General features: G+C 41.2%; 1 protein-coding gene across 1 annotated transcript; it reads right to left on the reverse strand.

Annotated features, from left to right (window-relative positions):
- Positions 1-961: 961 nt before the first annotated feature.
- On the reverse strand, positions 962-25,143 carry btaf1 (B-TFIID TATA-box binding protein associated factor 1). The gene is made up of 38 exons (XM_042501939.2): positions 24,710-25,143; positions 23,489-23,612; positions 23,028-23,142; positions 21,695-21,838; positions 20,676-20,875; positions 19,640-19,773; positions 19,199-19,328; positions 19,001-19,069; positions 18,768-18,857; positions 18,589-18,684; positions 17,101-17,277; positions 16,754-16,894; positions 15,959-16,083; positions 14,766-14,886; positions 14,479-14,583; positions 14,167-14,316; positions 12,889-13,031; positions 12,574-12,748; positions 12,247-12,450; positions 11,632-12,052; positions 11,222-11,406; positions 10,967-11,123; positions 10,465-10,574; positions 9,786-9,987; positions 9,435-9,583; positions 9,148-9,300; positions 8,519-8,640; positions 7,198-7,365; positions 6,951-7,028; positions 6,725-6,854; positions 6,502-6,643; positions 6,087-6,217; positions 5,631-5,753; positions 5,106-5,258; positions 4,556-4,767; positions 4,303-4,462; positions 3,810-3,980; positions 962-2,182 (listed from the first exon to the last, which is right to left on the reverse strand). The coding sequence occupies exons 1-38, from the start codon at positions 24,721-24,723 to the stop codon at positions 2,033-2,035; spliced, it is 5,574 nt and encodes a 1,857-aa protein (XP_042357873.1). The 5' UTR covers positions 24,724-25,143; the 3' UTR covers positions 962-2,032.
- Between the last annotated feature and the right edge of the window lie 1,178 nt (positions 25,144-26,321).

The following is a 26,321-nucleotide window of genomic DNA, read 5'->3' on the forward strand; positions in this document are numbered from 1 at the left end:
ATGCACCAGACCGTAGAGAAGAGCCGACCAGTACTAACTTGCATTAAGACCTCCAGCAACTTGCTTTTATATCTCTATATTCATACATCTGTCCTTTCAGTATTATGGATTCATTCTTAAGATTCACACAGTGAGGCAGCTAAAGCATACATAATGAGTAGTTTCTGTCTTTGGCAAAACAACCTCTCCACAAATTACTTTGAAAATCCAATGTTGATATAATTATCTCTTTAAAATGTACATGTCCTTTTTAAGTTTTTTGATTTCACAAATTCAGATAGAAATCGTAAGTGTCAAATGTTAAAAAAAAAAAAAACAAAAAAAAACCCAACTATATTTATGTTGCTAAAATTCAGATCTATAAAATAATTCCAGTTAAACATTTGCTTGAATTGGATAATAAAAAAAATCAGATGCCAAAATTTAAGATGAAAATGTTATAACTTTAGCATTAGGACTACAGAGGATAATCAAAGCAGAGGTCGGACAGGTCAGTTAAGTGACCCTACAGTCCACAGTTTCCTATTTCCTAATTATTTTATTATTTATTTTCTAGTCTATTTTAAGTTATTTTAGCTTTGCTTCTATAAAATTTCAGATTTGCCAAGCATTTTCGCGGACTTGTTGTCCACGTTGGCTTTAAAGTTGAGACTGAAAGTTTATTCTTAATTGGAAACATAAGTCCATTTGATAGCTTTAACTGATCAAGAATGAAGTCAGAATCTTAACTTCAACACTCCTCAGTGTTAAGCAGAATTCAAAACTCCATCCTATTTTTTAAAAAAAAGTTTCTCCTTTGGGGGGGGGTCATGGCTATGATAAAGCAGTTAATAATCCTTAAACATGTGTACTTGTGACCATATTTTAGGTTCATTTATGTCTTATCAATATCATTCTTCATGGATGTACAACACCATCTACTGGACGTCAGCGTTCACATGCAAAGAAAACAGTTACTGTATGTAGTTCAAAGGTCTGTAGAATTTATTACAATTCCACAATCATAAACAAAAAGCAGCAATTACAGAAATATGTACAAGTCTATTATTTTTTTTTAAAATACTGGTGACAAGTTTCAGGAAGTTTGAGCTTGGCCCCGTGTTCGCTCTGTAATGCTGCTTCGAGTGCAGTGCTTTCACAGCTCATTGTTACACCATATTTGGAGGAGCTGGACACAACATGGATCATCTCTGCCATCAGAGCCTCCTGACGGGACACGGGTCATGTTAATAGACTCCTGGGGCGAGAGAAAAGTAGCGCCACCTTGAGGATGGGAGTCATCTTGTCATAGCACAAACAGCTGGTGAACTCAGCAGTCACCAGTGTGCTATAAAAAGCCAGTGCGCTGTGATGACGTCCTGCGGTTTCTCCAGCGAGCCCGTCACTCTCGCTCCGTTTCCCTTTGTCCTACAAAAACATGTTTGTATCCATCAGTCAGAAGGGTGTTGACTGTGTATCGCAGTGCTTTTAAGACCTTGTGATAGGGTGGGTGGCAGTGGGGCAGATAGGGGGGAGAACTGGGTGTCTGAAGCAGTTAACACTGTATACTCTGCAGTGTGGGAGGAGGGTGGCAGGTTGTAAAAGTAGCACCTGGTGCTGTCACTATAAAACATAATTATGACACACTATGCTTGAGAGACTGCAGCTACATCACTGTGCACAGCAGTGACGCTGCTGTTCACTAATGTAGATGATGTAAACTAACACTGGAGGTGTTTGCTGGAAGATGGTACATCGTCATACCATTATATTCTCAACAAGGAATGAAGGGGTGTCTGACATAAAACATCGATGGATGTTTTACCACTGTAGCAGCATAGCTAAGCACTAAAATATCATTACAGTTCTTGTTTTGGCTGTGTTTTAGTTATTGCTTTCTGACTGTAACCGTTAGCCATCAGTGACTCCTTTTGGTGATCTTGTTTAAGGTGTGGGCTTGGGAGTGGGGCAGATAGCAGCAGCAGTCGGGGGCTCCTCGGCTCTGACCAGGTCCTGCTGGGCCGGCAGCTGGAGGCTGCATGGGCTCACAGTGCTACTGCAGGGAGTGCATGAAGCTGTCCAGGTTGTACTCTGTGTCGTACTGCTGCTGGTCCCATAACTCGCCCAGGCCGTCCAGCACCGACTTCATTGAGGCCTTCCCTGAGGTTGATGGCGACTGCTCGCCCTTCTCGCTCTTCTCACCCTGAAACACATTTGTAGAGTTCAGCCACACGTGATTTCAGTTCTACAGGTATAGCAGCACATTATGCATGAGGTAACACAGGATGCGAGCTAACAGAAAAAACAAAACAACATCTAAGCAGATCACTTTTATCCAAGATAAAACCTGTACCAGAGTGGAGTTCATGCTCTGGGTTTGTACTCCCGACGCCTCTCAGCTCCTGACAAATGTCGTTACGAGATGGTTGAAACACCAGCTTCGCTCATTAAACATGTTCTTAACTGTGTGAATTAGCACCTCTGCTCTATTGCTCTGAATTCTAATGATACATCCCTTAAAAAGTGTTATAATTTCCTCTGACATCAGCCGGGGCCAGCGAAGCAGGGCACCTCTGCTATAATAAGCTGCAGATATTAAGATGTGATCTGAATCTGAATACTGCCATCTGATCCTCAGGCTTTGCATTCACACCTAATATTATTAAGCACTCTTTTCATCTTGTTTAAGGCCTCATTACGGTTGGATATCAATATGACGATTAGTGAGGCTGGGCTGGCAGTCTTATTCCCTGTTAAGGAAAACAATGCAATGGCATCCATCATTTCCAAATTGCTTTTTTGGCAAGTGTAGACATGCAAGCTACTGCTGATGCTTATAGCTTTTCCCAGGCTTGTTTAAGCTAGCAGGACGTAGCAGTTAGTTGACCATTTTACTTTCTGGGTGGATTTGTTTTTTTATTACTTTCAGGTATTGGGAATAACATTTATATCTGACAGAGATCCCATCACAGTGTCAGAAATCTGCAGATGTGGTCTGGATCAATCCAATCACACTGAGGTCACAATGCATTCTGTATGCATTTACACCATGCATTAATAAGAGATTTACGTTTTTATAGATACTATATTTGAATCCCTTTGAATGGGCTCCCCTTGCCAAAAGACGAAAAAGCAGGAGCAAATAGCCATCTTACCAGGGTTTGCAGGCCCAGTGAGTGGACTGCCCACCGTTTAAAGAATGATTAGTTCTGCATCAAGTAGCGTTAAAGCTAGCGTCTAGCTAACCAGGGTTCATCCCACTTTATGGCGCTGACTGGCAACCGTTTACCAACTGTGCCAGCAACGCATAACCCTCAGCTACACTTTACACACCTCACAAAATAAAACCCCTCCTTACCTCCCCCCTCCCGCCCAGAACTGTCCCTACCACCTCCAGCCCGTCACAGCGAGAATGTTGTTGTGAGCGTCTCAGAGCAAGCGTTGGTTGTGTCTGGTTTTGTAAAGCGTAACCACACTTGCAACCGCTTCCTGCTCGCAATTGCCCTGACATACTTGGACTTGAACAAGTTGTGCAGGTGACATATTCGCACTCTGAGTTATTCTCTCACTCAAATGCGGTTCAGAAATTTGCCACAGATTGACTTCATGTGAATCTGAGCTCAGAATTCACAACATAATTTGGTCAGCACCATTACAAATACAGAGTTTGGTACCCTTTCCCTACCAGCCACGGTGTCCACGAGGTCTACATGATTGACATCATGACAAATAAGCACCTAAATTAAGCCCACTGACATTTTAAAAATATAATTTATTTTACCATGTGGGGGATTCTCTGTGTCTCTATAACTAACACCTGGAGGTCTCACCTTGTCCAGACTGAAGAGGTTGAGGAGCTGGTCGGTGCCCATGCTCTGCAGGCTGGCGTTGTCTTGGCTGATGACAGTGTTGGCGATGCTCATCTTAAATTTCTGCAGACCCATGATCTTCTCTTCCAGTGTGCCTCGTGTAATCAGCCTGTACACGTTCACGACCCGTTTCTGCACACACAATGATCAACGTTAACTAAATGTATTCGATGTGCAGGATGGTGCCTCGCTGCCAATTTAATTTCACTCGGGTCATTTTGCATCACTGGTTTCACACAAGAGCAGCGGTGTCACACAATCCAAGGCTGTTCAAAGGCAATATTTAATAATTCAACAAGGAAACTAATGAACAAGCGACATCCTACTTTGGGAGACAAAGTATCTTGGATTCAGTATCATCCTAATGCAGCTGGAATTGATCAAAGTAGATGATCTAAATGTTATTGGAATATGGAAAACACAGGTCCACTGCACAGAATATGTCACTGTGTACCTGTCCTATCCTATGGGCACGATCCATAGCCTGCAGGTCCCTCATCGGGTTCCAGTCATGTTCCACAAACACCACGGTGTCTGCACCCGTCAGGTTCAGACCAAGACCCCCAACATGGGTGGTCAGCAGCAGCACATCGATGGATGGGTCATTGTTAAACCTGTAATCCAGGAAAAAAAAAAACGTCATATTTACACTAAGAGGCAGCACTAGATGGAGTTCTGAACCAAAGAAACTGCATTAATCTACCGACCTGGAAACAATGGAGTGGCGCAGGCCGGCCTGCACGCTGCCGTCCAGCCTCAGGTAGGTGACAGATGGCAGTTTTGGTTTCAGCAGGTCGTGCTCCACGATATCGAGCATACTCTTGAGCTGACAGAAAATGAGCACACGATGCTGCGCCACCACTGCCTCAGTGCCCCCCTCTGATCCTGCACCGCCTCCTAAACCGCAGTCCAACAGCAGCTGGAGAACAGAAAACACAGAGTCACAGTGTGAGACAGTGGAGAGGTTTATAGTACAGTTCAATTCTGCGAAAAGGCTCAAAATAATATTGATGCCATGGCTAAACAACCGGATTGGTCATGAATGTGATTTTATGGGTCACATCCAAAAACCACTTGCTATATCAATTCTTTCACCAGGAAATGTGTGTAATCCTTGTAATTTTGGTTTTATCTCCACTTTCATGGAAGTTTTATGAAAACTTAGGAACAAACTCACATTATTCTGGATTATATAAAGCAGATTAAACAAATCGGGCCACACAAGCGGAGGTGATTTGGTGCAGTTGAGGACATTACCTGTTTGAGAGCAGAGAGTTTGGGCGCATGCTGGATGTCCCGCAGACTTGAGTTTTGACCTGCAAGCTGCTCAGTGATGCGTTTGTACTCTGGATGCTGCGGAGTCAACACCAAACTCGGGTGGTTGCACAACTTCCTCAGGTACTGCAGCGCCTGAAGAATGTAGGAATGGAGGTTAATATTACTGAATAAATATTACTGCATGGTAATAATGAGATGCATCTGCAAAAGATAAAAGCATTCAATAAGTATTAACAGTTTATACTTTGATTTCAAAGCACTACACAAAAAACTAAAAAGCATTCTGTGCAAAGTTCACCACACATCATGCAGTACACTGACGGACAGGTTGTGGTAATGTAACAATATATGAAACACACACGCACACACACGCACACACCGCATTTTGGTAAAGTGTAAAGTGTAAAGTGTAAACAAAACTTATCCACACTGCACCTGTTGTTCCAGAGAAGGTTTACATTGGCTGCTAGCACAAGATAAATGACCACTAAAAAAAATCTGTACCTGGAAGACATGGCCTGTGGCCTTCAGTTTTGGCTTCTCCTCGTCATCTGTGGAGGTATTCGAGATGCTGTCCTCAACACTGGCCTTGGCTCGAGACTTTGCAAAGTCTTCATATAACTGAACCTGCAGGTAGTAAGAAAACATACCACGATGTTACACCAAGGCTGAGCCATTATCCAGTTGGAGTTCCTGTGGAAACCAGTCATATTGCTAACCAATTGCAATGCATTAAACTTATATTGAAGGCCTTTAGCTGGCTAATATTACTAGTTTCTTTTAGTCAACAGAAAAAGACTGTAGACCAACTATTATATCCTAGATCACTATAATATACCAATGACAAAACACATGCAAAGCTGAGGCACTAACAGTGTCTTTTCAATGTAATTAGTGACAGAGTGATGTCTGTGGGTGCAGGGATAGTCTGATAGACAGTTATTTAGGGACAACAAGTACCTGTAGAGGACTCAGGTTGCAGTAATAGTCCTGAATTATTTTCGGAGGAAGGTCCTGCAAGACATCCTCCTTCATCCTCCTCAGAAGGAACGGTAGCACCTGTCGATGAAGGGCCTCCATCGCCAGGACACCTGAGAGGGTGAGCCCATATTAACCACAGTCAGTGTCATAGTCCAAAAACACCTTCAAAGCTATAGCAACACTAAAAAAAAAACTTCATCTTGTTTGCTGAAAGTATGACTTTATTCTGACAATAGCACATGAGACAGATAATCTGTCCGGCTGCTTATGGCATTTGCAAGAACCCACCACGCCTGAACAAAAACAACCCAGCAGAGCCATGAGAAGTCTCTGACACATACCAAGCACAATATTTTAAAAATGACAAGTTCGGACCATTCAAATATTTACATACCTGCCTCCTGTTCCCGCGAGGAACTTTTGGCATCACGGCTGGCCAAGATTGGTTTACCATAACGAGCAGCAAACTGGCGCTCTGTTCCAAGGAAGCCCGGCATGAGGAAGTCAAACAGTGACCAGAGCTCCAGGACATTGTTCTGCAAAAAGACATAATAGAAAATGATTCATGCTCTGGCTGGTAAACAAAGGAAAAAGGCCAAATCTATTTGATGACTCACCTGAATGGGCGTTCCAGACAAGATGAGTCGAAAGTTGGCAGCCAACTGCTTAATGGCTTTAGAAAGTTTTGTTTTTCCATTCTTGATGACATGACCCTCATCAAGGATACAGTAGTTAAATTTTATATTTCTAAAAAAAAAAAAAAAAGAAGAAAAATGCACGTTAAAACCTGAGCATGCACCTCCAAAACAGAAAGACTTATATTATAATTTAAAAGATACGAACCTAAAAAAGTCGATGTCATTCCGTACAACATCATAAGAGGCTACTATTAGATTGTGTTTTTTCACTTGGTGCTGCAACCTGGAAAAGTAAATGAAAAGGTTTGTTGTTAGAGGGTGTAAATGAGGCATACTTGTTCAACATTCTTTGTTTATTATCAGCATCTCATATTCAATTCAAACTAACATTAAAAATGCTTAGTTCTCCTGAACAGGTTTATTCAACTTATTTTTGCTGCACTAAGCTTTACCGCATTCGTTCTGTTGGAGGCCCAGTGTAGTGCAGGGGGTTGAGGTACTCTTTGGTGCAGAATTTGCCCACTTCGTCCACCCAGTGGCCCGTCAGTGTGGGAGGACACACCACCAGTGAGGGCAGGGGGCTGCTGTCTGCGGCCTTAGTCTTGGCATATTCCTGTACCCTGAATAGACATCAAATATACAGAAGGCTGAGTCATGTTTACGGCCACATCAAACACACAGAAGGCTGAGTCATGTTTACGGCCACATCAAACACACAGAAGGCTGAGTCATGTTTACTGACACATCAAACATACAGGAGAAGAGAGTGTTTTAAAGAACAAGAGTTCAAACAAGCACATCAAAACAGGGACTAATAACTGAGCACTGGTGATATTCAAACTGTCAAACCCTACTTTGTCTTTGTTGGCAGCAAAGCATGCTGCAATTTTTTTGTGGTCATGAATAGCATATTATACAAAACCTTTTCATATTCACAATGTTTTACATAATTAGCTTTACATTTTGTAGGACATTCCCTACTATTTTTAATCGGGCCAAAATAACCTAACTTTACTTTCCATTTAGGGTTTCTCTTTAATGAGGCATTTCATGCCATCTCATTATTCCTTTTTTTGTTTAGAAAACTGTTATGTTAAATCTTAAAATGATGTACAAAATCTGTTTTGTTGGAGAATTGCTATTTTGAGGCAGCAGAAAGAAATCTCCATTGACCAATTGACCAAAATCAAAAAACTGGTCTAAAGTCAGAATGGTGCAGTATTTTATTACACATACACTCTCACTTTGTTATACACGCACACACACACACAGATAATTCACCTAACAAGCAAAGTGGGGTTGGGCATGCCTTAATGCATTTGTGTCATGCACTTTAAATGATGCACTAAAGATTGTATTAATAGGGCCCCATGGAGTCTTTCTGCATTGCCAATTGTTAACATTAACTTAAGAAAAAGAAGAAAGAGAGAGCCTTAATTATATTTTACTATGGTGATGTTGTTCAATCCTTTGCCATTTTGTAGTAACAGAGCTAATAGTAGTAAAAAAAATAATATAATGACTACATACACCTGCATAACCAACTGCTTAGAAGGATTACATATTTGGACTCATGTTTTAACTATTCAATTATAAATGTTTTTACAAGTCTTGAAGCTGTGAAGTTACTACAGAGAGAACAATCATATTAGTGATGTTGAAAGGGGCAGTATAATGTGTTAAGTGACAGATGAGGTGAGTCAGTGTGCTGACACTGTTGAGCTGAAAGTCAAACAACAGTAACAGTAATAGTAATAGTGCTGTTTGGACTACCTGAGGTAGTGATCTCCTGCCAGAATGCAGATTGACTGCAGCGTCTTGCCGAGGCCCATGTCGTCACACAGGATCCCGTGCAGCTTGTATTTGTTCAGGAAGGACAGCCAGTTCACTCCATCCTACAGGATGACACAAAAACCCACAATGAAATCCTGTTTGCTGTTACTACAGAGGGTCATTGTCTCCAGTCAGTTGTGGTTCAGGACATGGCAGCAGTGTGTTGACAAATAGAAGTAGCAATGGAAGTAACATTTAAACTGGCTTTCTGCACTGTTCCATTAAACAGATGGATGGCTGGTCTCAGTGGAGCTGCCAGTAGCAAAAATTTCTAGAAAGAGCCAGCTCACACATCCCATCTCTTTTCGACCGCTTTAAATTTACGCTGTCAAGAAAACCATGTGTTGTCAGGGTCTCTTATATATTGCCAGCCCGCAGCATTTCAGGCAAAACCTCATCCCTGAAACTGGCAGAAAAATGATCAGACTCAAGGTGAAGAGGCAGCTCGGGCACAAAACACTGGAGTGTTTCAGGAGTTTGTTTATAGGTGTAAAAACACAGGCGAGGCATCATTTATCTGCTGTAAAAGGAGGCAGAGATGCAGTGGACCCTGAAAACTGACAACACACCTGCTGGTACTTCCTGAGCTCAGCCTTAATGGGCACAGGGATCTTGTAGTTTTCCAATTTTCTTCCATCCAGTAGTTGCTCCAAGAAGTGGCGTTCTCTGGCCTTCTGGCGTATTAAATCAGCGGACATGGCTGGAGGGTCAGGTATACCTGCCTGGTGGACAAAAGTAAAATTACTGGATGGTGACACTGTGCTATTAGTGTGAGTGAGTGATTTACTAACTTTGCAGAGACTCTTAACATTGCATAAAAACTGAATTTTTTCACTGTCTGTTTGCATGCTCCTACCTCAAGGGGCAACAAGCGAATGAGTGTAGCAAAGCACTGAGTGGCCATGAAACGAATGCTATCACTAGGGTCACTCATTCGGCCCAGCACTGGTACTACGAGCAGCACGATGTACGGAACAATGTCCACATCAAGCTGCTCCATCACACCTGGACAGATGTTAGTCAAGGACAGAACGGGAGAGAAATTACACAGCAACAACTACAAGGTCAATGCTTTAAACCTAAACAATGTAAACACTGTTTTTTCCCTTACAATTACTAAGGTTACCAGTCATTTTGCGATATCATAGAATTTATATAGTCCTAGCTAAGAAAACAATAAAAATTTGAGTCACTGTGTGAAGGATACAGGCTAAAGCCTCGATGGCACCTTCCTGTTTGGTGCAGTCATCAATGGCAGCTAACCAGGGGAGTACAAACTCAAGGAAACTGTTCATGGTCTCCAGCATGGCTATCTTACTGAGCACGCCAACACAGCGGGATGCCATGTGACGCACCGCCGTGTACGGGTGCTGCAGGCAGGTGAACAGATGGGGTAAGTGCTCCAGTAGCTAGAGGGGGAAACAAAGAGACATATTCAATAATTTAATAATAATAATAATTAATAATAATAATAATAATTTCCTTTAGGAACTTCTGATTAGTAGAGTTGTTTTAACACCAATACCAGTATCTATTGGGTAACGGTGAGTACTAGAGTGTATGCATCGATTAGACACCACTTAGTTCATCAATAAACTTCACAGTAGTTTCATTGTGAGATAAAACAATAGTTTTCCTGAAAATCAGAGCAGCGAAGAAGAAATGGTTTCTACTAAACAGTGTATAGTTAGCTGTTAGCAAAATGTCAGCAATTTGGATCATCTCGACTGAATACTGTTGCATTACTTTAAAAACAATATTTTGTGTCAGACCCTTTAATGATCCTAGGGAGCAATTCAACATATATACACCTGTTAAATCTTTGAGTGATCAGAGTTAGATAAGACTTCAAGTGCTATAAAATCATAGAAGATCATCAGTCTTACCAAAGGTTTGAGCTCAGCAGCCATGGCCCCTGCCATGACTTCCAGCACTTGTAGAGAGTTGACCAGTTCCTGAGCTGCAGCATCTCCCCTCTCCAGCTGGATCTGCCTATCTGGATCACACAAGAGACACAAAGTGATTCACAGCACTGACTACATACATCCTGCACTTTCTGAAATGTGGAGCCCTGGATGATAATGAATGGGTATCTCAGTGAAATAAACTTAGAACTGAGATTCTTATAACTGATCATAAATACTTGAGACTTTGATTCAAATTAGAAGCAAAAAACAGGGTTGAGTGCCATGAATCATATTGAGAAATCTGATTCAAGTTTTGAATCTAAAATGCTAGTTACCTAGTTCCCCAATTGAGGTAAAAGTCTAACAATGTACTACAACAGTGCAGACAGACATTTTTGTCTCAACAGCAACCACTAAATTAAAAAATGGCTGTTACCAGTGTCAATCCAAAATTAGAGTCTTATCAACCCAGTCAACATACCAATGCACTGATTTTCAGTCACCACTGTTCTCAGAGGTCCCACCGTGTTCTCCCACAGGTATGGCAAAGACTTGGTGAAGTCTGCACCAAAATGCCTAGCAATAGTTGTTAGGGAGAACTCTGCCCCTCGTCTCTGAATCAGGAACGGCTTCTTGCTCTAAAAAGGAACAAACAATATGAAAAAAAACTTCAACCACAACCTGTTGTTGATGTAAGCTAAACGTAAATTCATTGTCTTTCAGCAGCGTTCTGTACCTCGTCATTATCAGTGCTGATGGTGCTGCCGGGAGGAAGCTCTGTGGTGGGGGTCTTTGGGGCTTTAGGGGCTGGCCCCCTCTTGCTGGTGATGGCAAACGCTGCCCTTTGGTGGCGATACAAGGTGATGATGCCTCTGGTTTTGTTGACCATGTGATGCATGCAATCTTTCTCCAACCCACTGCCTAATGGCATGAAAACACAAAGAGAGAAGTATGATCAGTATCAAGCACTTCCAGCTGATAAGAGAAGTGGAGGGCTTACACTTATACTTTTAATTTTATAAATAAACTAAAAACTGTTGCGTATTTTTAAGCCTGTGGAATTATTAAAATATCACTGAAAACCCAGTTTTGAAGTCCAGCTAGTTGATAACACATTGAATAAAACAAGCCTTCGACAAGCCGTACCTTTAGCATTTTCCTGCGTGGGGGGTACGGGGCAGGCAGCTGAGGGTGTGACCGCAGAGTCGACGCAAGCTGAGGCACAGAGGTTTTTAATGATCTTGGGGTTGGGGCACGGCAAGCGGCCAGCACACTGTTGCAGGAGCTTTGCTATAAAAGATGCAGCATATCCCTGGATCAGGGCGTTCTCCTCCCGCTTGATGGTTTCCATCAGAGGCCTGACCAGCGGGTTGAGCTTTTCGGGAAGCACCTGCAGGTTAATCACTGCACAGGCTGTGAACATGTGGACGCGCAGGTGCAGCTGCTGCCATTCTGTGCTGGTCTCCGCCACTGTTGCTTGAGCCTGCTGTCGTTTACTGTCAAGTGCGTGCCACTGATTGGACTTCATGTTCAGACCCGCTGTTGACTCTGTAAAGATGGTGGTTACCTAGGGAACAAGTGGTGGGAGAATGGGAGTAATCTGTTAGAGAGCAACATCCACTGACCTCTGAAGCCAAGAATCAGCTGGGTACAAAACCATTACCCAAAGCTGTCAGTTCAGGAGATAAAGACCTGGACAGAACATCCATTACAGCTGGATGATGTGGACAAAACAAAACAAAAAAGGGAGGGTGAACCTACCAGGTCATTGGCTTGATCAATGGTGAAAACACTACAGTTGACGCGGTCTTGCAGGTCTATATGAGCATCAGCTAGCAGTGCAATGAGCTGCTTGCACTCGTTCTGCATGCGTGTGAAGGGGATGGCGATCTCATCATAATACAAGTGCTCCGACAGAATGGCCAGAAGACGAGGCTGCACCATGCTCGACACCAGCTGACAATCCTGAAAGAAGTTGGAGGTGTAAATTAATGTATTCCGCCCTAAATGCCTGATTCTGTTTTGCATTTATGACATCCAAAAAAATTGTATTACACGATGAGCAATCATGGAATCTGAGCTCTTCACCTTCTGCAGTGCAGCCCACTCACAAAGCACCAGAGCCACAGCTATGCGCTGCAGGGCAGACTTAGAGTTGAGGTGGAAGAGCAGCAGATGGCCTAAAGACTCAGCTGGTCGGATCTCCTGAGATGCAGCATTGAGCTGAGGGTCACAGATACACCTACACAGAGCCCCAAGCAATCTGGATTTAAGAGACACAAAGAGAGCAGTGAAACACTTTTAAGTCTTTAAAAACAATTTATCCGGTAATTCAGAGAGAAAGTCACAAGTTCATCTCAAGATTCAGGACTAATAACTTCCAATGCAACAATCAAAACTTACCTGGCAGCCATGAGGCGAGAACGAACCACAACATAGTCCCTCGTCACTGGATCGTCTGTCACCGTCTCTGCACCCGCTATATACTCCTGGACCGTCTCCTTCACCTGATTGGTCCCTTGACGTGCCTTTGCACCAGCCTTATCCTGTTGCATTAACATTATTTTTAGTTATTAGCTCAAACAATAGCACTCCTAATATATGTCATGTGGAAAAAGAGAGGCAGCAGGAGGGCTTCTGGTGTCCCTCAAACTACAGCAGATCAGCTCACACCTTCTTCTAAAATATTTTTTTAATGGTGTACTTTTAAATGTTTTTAGCCCTATGATTTTAAGGCCTTTTATGTTTTTCAAACCAACCTGAGTGCCCAGACCTGGATCTTTTATACAACTATTTTTTTTTGTTTGTTTTACGTTCCTCATATTTTCCTCATCACCTCCACATATTTTACATGTGGCTTTATAAATGTTGCTTGGAACGTACAAAGTAAGAAGCACCTTATTGCCATCACTTTATTAAAACTTTTTATCTCCTCTGCAGATCGTGTTATTATGTGTAAGTTGATTTTGTGACTACAAATTTAAGTGGTTCTCATTTCTTCATTCTCCTTCAGTGTTCGGCTCCATTTCACTAAATAAACTGTCGATCCAGTTAGTTGTTTGGTTAAAGGCAGCTTCTCCAATATATTTTTATTTCCTCCCCCAGACTGTTCATGTTGCTGAAGCTCTAACTGAGACACACACACACACACACACACACACACACACACACACACACACAAGAACTGTTCTTCCATTACATTACGCTGTCTGCTAGTCTGTTGCTTAGCAACCTCAGCAAGCTTTATTGGTTTTGTCTTGTGTCTTGAAGACAATATGTATTAACTTGTTCATTTCAATCGCAGCAGCAAAAACGTCCTACAATCTTAAGCTATGTCAAACCGGAATTTTAAGTCTTTTTTTTTTAGTTATTTGAATTTTTTTTTGACATGAAATGTGTTGCATGGTATAAAACATGCAATTGCTATTTCTACAGTACATTTGATGAAACTGAGCTTAGGAAAATTAATTTTCCTTCATCTTAAGATGTAAAATATTCTTCATTTCACTGTCTGAAATTGCTACCAACTAACTAGCAGCTATTGTCCTTTGACTGGAGCACCAGTTTGCATTTGAGGACACTACCATGACCAATCAGCATATACTAAATATGCAAAACATCAGCTAAGAATACAACAAAGCCAACAATTCTTATTTAGCTGTGAAGATAAAAGTGTGCAACCTTTGAGCGGGACTTCACTTCCAGCAGCATGTTCAGGTCGATGGGAATGTGTGAGGCCTGCATCATGAGACAGAGCCAGGCGCCCATCCACGGACAGCTGGCTGCTACCACGTACTGCTGAGGAGCCTGAGACAGCAGCTCCATCCACACCTGCCCAGTGACACACATTAACAAATTAAGGCAATACCCAAAAGGTCATCCATATAGAAGGAAAGAAAGATGAGATTTAATAGTGCACAAAGAATAAACAAATCTCATGATGGGAACTAGATAAAAATGTCTGTATTTTTAGGCATGAAACGAGTAACAAACCTTTTGAATGAGTTCAAGGATTTCCTCATTGCTCTCCAGTATGCAGGACTGGAAGATGTGCCGGAGCATATCTTGTAGGATCGGGTTAATCCACATTGCACAGCTCTGAAGGACAAAAAACATAAACACTCCATTATTGGGCACAACACATAACCAAGCATTCAACCTGAACTACAAAAACAAAACTTTGACACAAACACTGGCTGTTATGAATCCAAACGTCGCAAAGACTGACAAGTGCTTTGCCAGATATCAATAAATATCCACCTGTTTTTCTTCAGCTTTACCTGGTCAGCTTTAGACAGCAGCGTGTAAAGGGTTTCCAGTGCTGCCCGTCTTACTGACGATATTGTGTGTCTCAAGAACGGCCAAACCCGAGGGACCAGGACTGTTAATGACTGCTGCATGCTAGAGTGGACAAGAAAATGTCGATATAAATACAGTCAAGAAAGATCATCATATTAGAGTACAAAAAACCCTTTAAAAAATTATGTCATGTTACAACTTTATTCCTGTCTAGATTTAAGAAGTGGGTGTGCCTGTCTGATTATGTGTTTTTAGAAAGTTTGCAGAAAGCAGTGGGCATGCATTGTGGAATTTTAGGTAAAAATGAGGCTCAGCCAACCTCTTAGCACAGTGCTGATACTGACCTAAACACACGACCACAGAACACAGACGAGACCGTTTGCCTACTTTCAGCTTAATGACAACATACAAGGTAAGTCACAATTGTGAACTTCTTGCAAGTGTTTGCTAAAGCAGGGTTGGAACATTAACTTTTTTTCCAGACTGTCACTGTGGCTGGTGGATTTAAATTCTACCAGCCCTTCAATAGATTAACACTGTTTTTTTGGCAGGGGAGTGACACAAATCAGGCAGCCAGTTGCATATTACACTAACATTTGGTAAAACTGTGAAGCCTCATGTGTAAAATTGCATTTCATGTGTAACACAAGCTAATGCCTTCTTCTGATCAGTAACCAAATCTGTACCCCAACAGCAGGCTTCATGCTGTAAAGTGATACACTTTCACAAAGTACTTTTTGAAGAGGGTGGCTTTGCACACCAATACGATCCTGTTATTAACAAAATAGCCTCTGAATTCCTATTTAAATCTGTAGACAAAAGCCTCTTATTCTTTTTTTTTTTTTACCATTGGAGCATTAAATCATGCACTTCCCGTTTTACAAAAAAAAAAACTTGTATTTTAAACTCAAAGAATGAATATCCCATTGTTTTGAGATGATTGTTAGAACCGCCTTCCATGCTTGTACTTGTCATTGTTTTTTCTTGCCTTTTGTACATATGCTGCAGCTTGGAGCCTGTTAAGTTTGACATTGTCTGTCCCATTTGATAATGGTTCTGGACAATCTGTAAATTACAACATAGTGTCTCTTTAGAGTCTGCCATAATTTAAAAAAAACCCACGCAATTATGATTCTGAGGTGGTATTTATTGTGTGAACTTCCATGACACTGACCTGCACTCGCGGACCTGAGGGTAGGTGAGCAGCGAGGACAGCAATGTCATGATGCTGTTGGTGGAAGCAGTGAGGTCGTCCAAGTCCAAAAGTGCATCCCAGAGTGTGTTCACGATGAAGGGTACCTGAGAGACACACGCAGAATTGCACCGCTATATTAGGACCTCCAAAATGAGGAAAATGCAAAAAGATAACTGCCTGCAGGAGAAAGACTTCCAACACAAAGTGAAACTTGATGAGGATTTATTGTAGGGCTGCCCCTTTAAAGTCCGACATTATTCCAGTCTCCGACTTTAAACGGGCAGCCCTACAATAAATCCAGTCGGAGACCCATCAGTTGACTGAGATTGCTTCAAGTCAAGCAGTCGTTTTATTTTTGCTTTGCTAGTCAGTGTGCTTTGTGCTGATGTTTTGGTCTCCACATTTTGCTGCAAAGTGAGCGCTGTTGACTTTCACACTTCTCTTTGACTCAAGCAGCTAATACAGAGGAGATACTTGGCTCTTCTGCTTAGAAGCGGTGAGATTACAGTTCACAACGGGTTAATATGCTCCATCTCTGGCTTTTGTTTGCACATTTGCGACCTGTCGTTAGTGCCGTTAGCTTGTTTACTATATAAAATGAATGCTGCTGTCACACTGAATGTCCCACTGAGCCCATTCAAACTTCATATAGAAAACAAAAATCAGTCATCGAATGTTTGTATTGAACTGCCAAATCTGATTCAGCTGACACAATTCTGAGTCTGGTACAGCGTTAATATATTTTTAAAAAGGCGCTTTTATGACATCTCAGACCTTATTGGGCAGTAGCTGTACCAAGCCTTCCACCACAGGGATGAGGGCCGCAGCTGCCACGGCCCTGACGTCATCATCTAGGTCCTGTAGGCCCACAGTGATGGCAGGGAGCACCCGGGGCAGTAACACAGAGATCAGGTCCTGACACAAGGAAAAGACACATGATATCATCATAGATGTATGGCTATGAGATCAGACAGAATGACCTTTACAGTGACATCTCCCACGAGGAAAACATGCTTAAAAAAAGCACGACCTATAAGTGTGACCATACTGAGCTCAAATTGAATTCATTCCTGCTATGCTTCTTTAACAGCTCATCATATAACACACAGAGCAGGTGGTACCTGTCGGACAGCCAGGGCGTACTTGATCCCGAGCAGGCCTCCATGACGGACTTCCCACTGGTCTTCTTGTAGCAGCTTGAGCAGGACATCTACTGTCATGGAAACACCCGTTTCGTTCATGTGGCGAAGGGCCACGCCGAGTGTCTGCGCACACGTCTCCCTGACAGGAGCCACCACCTGGCAAAGGGAGAGAAACAGTCATTATTTAAGTCGAGCGAGCTTTGTGCTAGCCTATATTACTAACCAGTGCAACCCTCAAGATCCTCAAGATCTGCACACAGTATTAAAAGCTAACAGTAATTTGTAACTGTGCACTGTTTGGATCTGAAAGACATATGGTATTTTAGGTTTAGGTATTTTAGTAGAATGGGTATTGAGAATGCCTGATGAAGACCTCTGTTAGGTCAAAACGTTGCATAATTAAAAATTACTTTCAATACAGTGTGCAGATCTTGGGTTTGATTTTTTGATTCAGCACCCGTAAAGGTTTTTTGGATGTGTGAGCCCTCCATCTTACTTGTTCATGTTTACTGGTGAGTGCCTCCTCTCTGGTTGAACGTAAGTCCCCCCCTTCACCATTTTTCTCTCTGTTTATGTCCCCTAAAATGTCTGAACTTGATTACACTGATTGTATCTGTGCAAAGTTTGTCACTGGAGAGGTGTTTTCACATTCCACTACTGGAGGGGGGTTATATCTGTGCACTTTCCTAAAATCTGACATTCAAATGTCTGGGCAAGCTAGGTTAGGCATGTGACTAACACGGAAGCCAACCGCTGTCTAATATGAGAAACGCGAAGGGGGAATTTACTTTGTCACAACTCTAACAAAGAAACCTGAAACCTCCAACGCAGAGAGCTGAGTTTCCATCTTTTAGGTTGTGTTGTTGTATAATATTAAACTGCTAGATGTCTGTTATTTTGACGTGCCTTAAATGTGACAAGTAGTAGAAGAAATGTTTCACAAGGAAATGTTACACAAACATTTTAAGCTGGGAGAGGTAAAAGTCCCTCTGTCTTATCTTTTTAAAATGCACTACTTCCTTTTTCTGCCAGCTTACTGCTGCTCTGCAGAGTTACCACAGTGATAAGGGGGAAAAAAACAAAACACTTCATCACAACATTATATTTGCAGTAGGTAGCTGTCATGCATCAAAGAGGGTTGGCACACAATTGTCATATTTAAGACAGACAATTGTGAACCGCTGTCTTATGCAAATATTAAGCAGACAATGTATGAAGATGCAAAATATGACTAAATAACAGAGCACAAGTTAAAAGGAGCTGCTGGGAGATGTATCTTGTGTAATTCCATCTGACATAAAAATAAATGATTGACAGATTCCATATTTCCTTAATAAATAATCACAAACACAGTAAATCGGGATGATTGGTTACACGTCCTCACCTTTACTACACTGCGTGTCTTATTTTGCACATCTCAAAAATATGTAGTAGACATTGTTGCACTGTCCAGCAAAAAAGACTTGCCTCATCAGACACAAAATCTCCAAAGCGGTCCAGAGCGAAGACGCAGAGCAGCCGGATGACCAGGTCCTCGATCCACTCCTGATGCTGCCGCAGCATCTACATCAAAATGTCAGACAGTTTGCGTCGTTTTTAATTCTCACAGAAATGTTAAAAAACCTGAAAATGAGGCTAAGACAAACCTGTTCTGCAGTGCTTCCCACCAGCTTCCCGCCCCCAGCACCATGGCACTTAAGGATTTCTCTGAGACCTGTGCCTGCACCATGACGAACCTGGAAAAACCATAAACATGACAATTTCACTGTTTTATTTTGCACAGTCATATAGAAAGGTGTTAGAATGGAGTTCACAGATTGTGCCTTTAACTCAGTTAAAATTAATTATCACATCATTTAAAAAATGTTTTGTTTTTTACCTCCCATGAGGGATTGAAGAGGTCATTGCAGAGCTCATCACAGAAGCTCTCCAGAGGCCACTCATGTATCTAAAGACACAGCAATGAGACATTTGCATCAGAAACAAATGTTAACTGATTTATTTTACACCATATATAGCAATTAAGTGGTTCAGAACTTGACATATTTGAATTATTGAATTGCTTTCAATTTCTCACCTCCTCTAAAAGATTGGAGTTATCTGGAACGTTGTCGATTAAGACTTTATGCTCTGTTGCCGGTTGGTCAATAACTACGTTGGTGGTTTTCCTTCGTTTCTCTTCAGGTTCACCCTCAAAACTGTCATTACTAATGAGAAAAGAGATCAAAGGGAATCATGTTATTATTACATTAAACTTTACATATATAAAAAGGTCCACATTTGTCAAGTAGAAATGGGTCAAATCCTTCAAAACTGGAAGTATGTTCGTGCTAAGAATTACACATTCTGTTGTACATGACAGGAAGACCCTTCAATATGTATACTCTTGTTTAGCAGCCAAGTAAATGATTTCTACTTGGGTTTTAAGAGATGAATAGAAAATGTTTGTATGATGATCAAAGTTTCCAGTCATTATAAAACAGGACATGTTGCAAGTACACAGAATGCATCATTTTACCTCTTTTCATTTGGATCCATGTCTCTGGATCTTTGTTTGGCCACTAGCTTGGCCATCCTCTTCGCCTTATTCTTCTGACGACTGCTCATGCCAGGCCGAAACTCTGCGTCGATCAGCTCGGCTGCTTGAATGGGCTGACAATAAAACAGTGGAGTTGATTTCTCATTTTAAGGCTTAACTGGACACATACATACAGTGCAATGTCAGAAGCTCCATAATGTTGAAAAGATTACTAAAGGAATCATTTAACAAAGTACGCCTGGCTCAGAGCATCACAAATCTCCATGTGGTGCAAACTGCTTTAAGTAAATCTAACTTCCTCCAAATCACAGCAATTCTTGTAGCCTAACTGCATTCTCCCTCCCTATTCATCCACAAGACATAATCATTATTTTACATTGTGCAGACCAGGCCCGATCATGTCCATACTGCCTGTTAAACTGCAGCTGCTGATGCCATACAAGCTTTTATACACTTATTATTAATGGCATGTTTGACATCTTACATATGGATCAGAGTAAATTATAAACAGACACACCCTGTCTGCTTCTGACTTAAAATGCGAGCAGCACCTCACAGTAGATACGGCACACAGTACTACAAGATATAAAGAGCAGACAGCATGATCCAAGACAAAAACTGGATACACAAAAACCACCAAGGTTTGATTCAAGAGAGGCAAAGAAAAGGATGATTCACGAAATGTCTGTCAGGCTAAAGAGAAGACGACAGCTGAATCAGTATGAATTTAATAAAATTTGGCACTGCACAGCAACAGCCTCTGTCATTGTGAGCCGAGTTATAGTCCATCTTCTTTTGGCTATGTTAGGGAAGGCCATGATGTAGCGCCGCAGGTCAACATTCAACTGCTGACATAAGCCGTGACAACAAGTGCCAACTTTCTGACTATTTACTACCCAATTTTCAACTTTTCAGTCGATCAAAGGCTACAATTTGCGATAAGAACCTGAGTGAATCACAGCACACAAGAAGCATGCTCAAACATCTGCTGAATCAAAGCTAAAATTAGACTCACCACGTGGTTGCGGGAGCTGCATCCAGCTGTGGATTTGCTTCCATGCGCTCTAAGCCCACTGGATTGGCAGGTATAGTCTAGATCCTCATCGTTGAACAGCTCATCCGTGTCCATGCCAATAGCAGCACCCATGTCCAGGCCCAGCTTCTTCTGAAGGAGCTTTCTCTGGCGGGCCAGACGTTCCTTAGGGTCCATCTCACCTGACAAGAAATGACAGGATTTTGGGGGAAACTTCAGACACACTGAGGAACGAGTACATTGTGAGGAATACTGAGTATGTGTAGAACAACAAAGTGTCATTCAGGAACTAAATGCAGGTAGCAAGCAAACATGATTAATGCCAAGGCCACAAATAAATACAGAACAGTATAATTTATAGATCCGAAAATCACCGAATACAAGCTAAATTTAGCGCGATTAAAAGTACAGGGGATCTGAAATGAGAAGTGAAATCAGATCACAGAGAGAAAAACAGAACTCAGAACTTCAAATGACCTTCAAAAGATGAGGATGTGTGGTTTTCTCTTTTAAAATTAAATTCAAATTCACTGCTTAATAGTCTAGTTTATTGTGACGTATTTGTATCAGAAACGACTTTAGATTAACTGATTTGATGTTGTCGTCCAGTCTCATTTTTCACAATAAGTGTGTGATTTAAGGGAAAGGGATTAAATTTAGTTCATGAAGACTGCTTAGAAAACAAAAGCCATAGCAGAATCCCTTTCCTCAAGTCAAAACCAACTGGTTGGAAAGTACAGACTCAAATTATCTCAAATGCTTCAACGTCAGACGCAATCAAAGACAAAACTATCCAGTCATCTGTGTCCCAAAAAGACCACACAATAACCAAAACCACCCTACTCTTGTATTTGTGGTTTAAATGAGTCATGCCTTTTCTTTCCATGGGTTACAATCTACATTAAGAATAAAGACAATGTAACAATTTATCTTTCTTGCTGTATGTGGGTGAGAGTGTAACGGTGTGGAGATAATTGTTATAAAAAAGATCTTCCACAAACCAGTTTTGTCATCCTGCAGCTCAAACTCAGCCCCGGCAGATCCCAGCAGAGAGGCCCCGTGTTTGAGCAGGCGGGAGATGTCAAAGTGGTAGAAACTCAACCGGTCACAGGAGGAGTCCTCTGGAGACAGGTCTTCACAAGACTCTACAATTAAAAAAAACATAAAAGAGTGTAATAACAGCACATTTATCCCCCTAACTATTTTATGCATCTGAGGTCAAGTCCGCACTAATGCCCTTCATCAACACATTAAAAAACTTTCTCTCTGATGCTCTCTTTATGTGAGAACTCCTTTAGATCAACACAGCAGCTGATCACGCGATATAGGTGCCGTTTTAAAACCCATATTTATAAAAATGTTTGGTGTCAGTTTGTGATGAAAGAATACTGGTTTATCAGTGTTGAAGCTCAAGAAATGCTGAGGTAAGGGTTGGTCAACATGTAGCATTTATGAGCCATGATGACGTCCCCATTTTAGAATCGCACAGTCAAGTGTAAACATGTCACATCTTAATTATGTGTTTGGCTACACTGAAATACAATCAGAGACAATAGGAGAGAACAAAGCTGGGTTTAACCTACTCAGTAGTAGTAGGAGTAACTGGGCTACTTCTTGCCAAAAGGTGCAACCTTTCATCATTAATTATCATGTGCAAATAATTTATACATAATGTGCACAATTTTACTGTTCTTTTTTTTTCAAACAGATGGGAAAGCACTAACAATTTCCCTACTGTTTTAGTGATCTGAAATGTTAGTTTGGGATGGTGTTTGATAAAAATGCAGTAGAATCTACATGTTATCAGCTATTGCTGAATCAAAATTGTGGCTATATTTTTTTTTTAACATTTTTTGCCACTAAGTTACCTGTAACATCTGTTAACTGCCAGGTAAAAGTAGGACTGATGATGACTGCATCGCCTCAATACCACGGTCATGTGCTGCTTCTGCGAAAATCTTTTTTTTTCTGATGCAGCCTCACTCTGTAGTCTCGCTCAATGTCCTGCCCTCAGCATTATCTGATTGGTTACACATCACAAGTGACAACCTATCAACAATGAAGGCTGCCGTGCCAGAAATGGCAAAGACGAAAACGGGAGCTGCTCTGGTAAGCAAGCGACCCAGAACTGTGTGATGAACGTAGACAAAGGATATTACTGAAACTGTAATGAACAACAAATCATTGTTTTCCATCGTAGTAAGAAAAAATCCATATCCATATCGCCATAGGAAAAAGAGCACAGACACATAACAGACTGAGTATATGTGTTGCAACTAAACCCAAGGTAAACGTTAGCACTCGGAGCCTTTTAATAACAATGCAAAAGCTCACCTTCTTTAGGTTTGGGTGCTGGATCCCATTCAGGAATATTCTTCACAATGGCTTCTACAGCTTGGCCTGCTGCTATTCGAGTGTCCCAATTGGGACTCCTTAGGTAGGTCAAGACCTGGTAATTGACAGAAAGTAGATTTGATTTACAACAAATGCAGCTTAAATGAAAACCATCTGACCTATGAAGAGAGGAAAAGAGAAGTAAAATACAATCTATGTCCTTGCTTTTTGCCTCTTTGTCAAGATGTTCGGATGGTTCAGATACAAGGTCAGAATAACATTAAAGAAAATCAATGCTATTATGGTGCTAATATGGCATAGCCAGCTCATTAAGCCTACAAACAAGAGTTACACATTATTGATATTCCACAAATTTGACTGCAGGAGCAGCAAATTATGCCTCAGTTGACATTATCCTGGGAAGGCTCATGAAATAATTTGGACAAAGCTATGAAACCAACCTTTGACAGAAGGTTATTGAGTTCATGGGGGTGGAGTTTGACCACTTCTCCAAGCTGCTGGGCTGCTGCTTTCCTGGTTACTGGTGTTGTCCCGGTGTCAAGCAGGATAAACAAGCGGTCAAGTCTAAAGACAGGTGACAATTGAAACAGAACCATTAAACAACAGAAACATTAAAGACCATGCACAATGCAAGCCACTAAGCAAAGAACATGCTGGTTCCTCTTCTCAAATTTTATTTTTAGTGCTGTCATGCACAAAGACTAAATTTTGGATAAACTGAGAAGGCCAGAATATATTGTCTGTATCTTTGTTTGGTTACATTAATACAGTTTTTTTCATTTTTTTCATTAAATTAAAAAAAGTATAGCAAAAGCTCCAAAGACAACCCACTCATATTTATTTGTACAGATAAAACCATTAGTTATCATCAAGTAGTTTTGCACCAGCATAACCTGTCTATGAACCTGGTCTTTCACTGAGGACATTAGAGGACTATTAATAAAGTGAAGTGGATTAGAGATATACAGGGCGTGACCCCAGGTACCACTAATACTTAAGCTGAACTACAAATGAGCCTGCTTTGCTATGCAAAAGAAGACAGCTGACACCACGTGGAATTATCAACGAAACAATCACAACAACAATCACAAGGGATATTACTGGCCAAATTAACAAAACAATGTTAGCCAAAGATAAGCATTATCCAGCATGCTGAGATTTAAGATTGCCCAACTTTAGCATCGAGGACAGACTGCAAACACATACAACTTGACATGTTAGGGTGTTTAACTTTGCACGTTGTGACTAAGCATTAAGGTTACCACCAAAATTATAACTCAACACATGTAGTATATGGTGATATCTAGTGTTTGCAAACTGGCTTTCCGTACGCAACTTCACAATAACGTTAGTTAATCTGTATTAAAGAGCAAAGCATCAACAGAGGGCTCTATAACACTGGAACGTGCTATTAATTTTCACAGAAATTTCGCTCACGCAATCAACATGAGCACCAACTGAGTTATATGCCCACTGTGCAAACCAGTGCCACAAATAGTGACTAAGTTACACTCTAGCGTTACACTGTGTTAGCTTGTTGGCTAACGTGAGTCGGCCGTCGCCATGCCATTCTTTGCCAAACTGAAAGCTAGCACACATTAGCAGGTTAGCCTGCTAATTGGCATGGAAAGCCAGGCGGATAAAGGGTAAGCCAGTCTTACCTTGATACAGCCATGGTCAATTATCTTACGGCTTCTCACGCCCCACATTCAACAGGCAGCCAGTAATTTGAGACGTTTTCCTTTCTGCTGTTATACGTTTCCAACGCGGTGGATAACAGTAGCTAGCTGAAGTCATTAGCTAGTTAGCAGCTAACGCTAGCTAGCCGAGGCCCAGGCTGTGCGCTTCTGACCAGCCCGACTGTGTCTACCGAGCCGAGAGTTCACCACCAATTCATGGCTTCAAAGTTATCCCTCTTGTCTCTTCGGTATCTTCTCCCACAAAATATCGCCGAGTACCGTACGCACATCAATCTATAGCTGAAGCTACCCTTCAGAACTCTTCGCGGATAAATATTTCAACCTAATAAGGTGTAAAGAGTTATTTTGTAGCACGCTGAGGGCGACCCAGAAGACTGTTTTTATATGAGGAGCCATCTTGCATTTATTCCTTCCTCCATAGCAGGCGGAGGCTGATTGGCTAGAAGCTCCGGGAAGAGCCAATCAAAACGCACGTTAAAAGAGGAAACGAATGGAAAGAAAAAAAAGCGCAAAAGAATAGTTTCCATTTTTTTCTCTGCAATGTTTGATACATCGTTGCATCCTACGTGGCTCTAGTTTATCAGACATACAAATTAACTGTTTTGTGTATGTGTTTGTGAATGTTTGCGTTCATGTTTACGTGCGCCAGATATCACTGAATTGCCTTTAACTGAATTTGTCTCTCAAGTCTATCAATATAGTTTACTTCAACAGGTTTTTACACTGGTTGTGGTCATTTCTTGCTTTGCACTGGGCCTATAATTGTTAGTATTTGATGAAATTGCTGTAAGATTAATTGCAGTTGAGCCCTGAGCTGACCATGGTCCTGAAAATCCAATGGTTAACCCTCTGAGCTTCAAAGAGAATTATTTGAGAACTGCAAAGAATGATGTGCTTGTGTTTTTTTTTCTTTTAAATGACATTCAACAGGGGTTTATCTTGCTTAATGTGTCAGATTGCTATTGTTAAATAAATTATATAAAAAAATGATATAAAAAATATTTTAAATGATACAAAAAACACAGTATAGTACTGACACTTCCAGCATGTGGTAGGAGAACTATGGTGGCCAACACAAAAATGCAAATGGCCCTATCTGGAGCCAATGTTGGGTTTTTCTTAAAGCAATTTTCTTGTAAGTAAAATAACTGCTTAATTATAAATCCAATTTTGAATCTGAAATAACATGCCAGTCTTCGTGGAGGGGGACCCACTCCATATGTAGATATTAACCGCTAATTTTAAGGTAAAGAAAGCACAAGGATTCTTATTTTCAGGTAATTATAAACTACTGAAATCATTGCCATGAACATTATTTCTCCTACAGGTTATTTTCAGCTAAGAGATTCCCTAAAAATCCAACTTAAAGCAACTTTAAGTAGGATTAGCCAGACAACCAACAAACTATGCAGCTAATGCAGTGGAGAACAGATGTATTGCTGTCATCTTTTTGCAATGTGCAATGTGTGAAATATTTATTTAATTGTATTAGCTCTATGACAACATAACTGTTAGTACAGCTGTCAGGTGCAATCAAACACACCTCCAACACACACAAACAAACACACACATT

This window comes from Plectropomus leopardus, chromosome 13 (assembly GCF_026936395.1).
Source record: "Plectropomus leopardus strain MGB_pleo_1.0 chromosome 13, ASM2693639v1, whole genome shotgun sequence".
Taxonomy (NCBI): Eukaryota; Metazoa; Chordata; class Actinopteri; order Perciformes; family Serranidae; genus Plectropomus; species Plectropomus leopardus.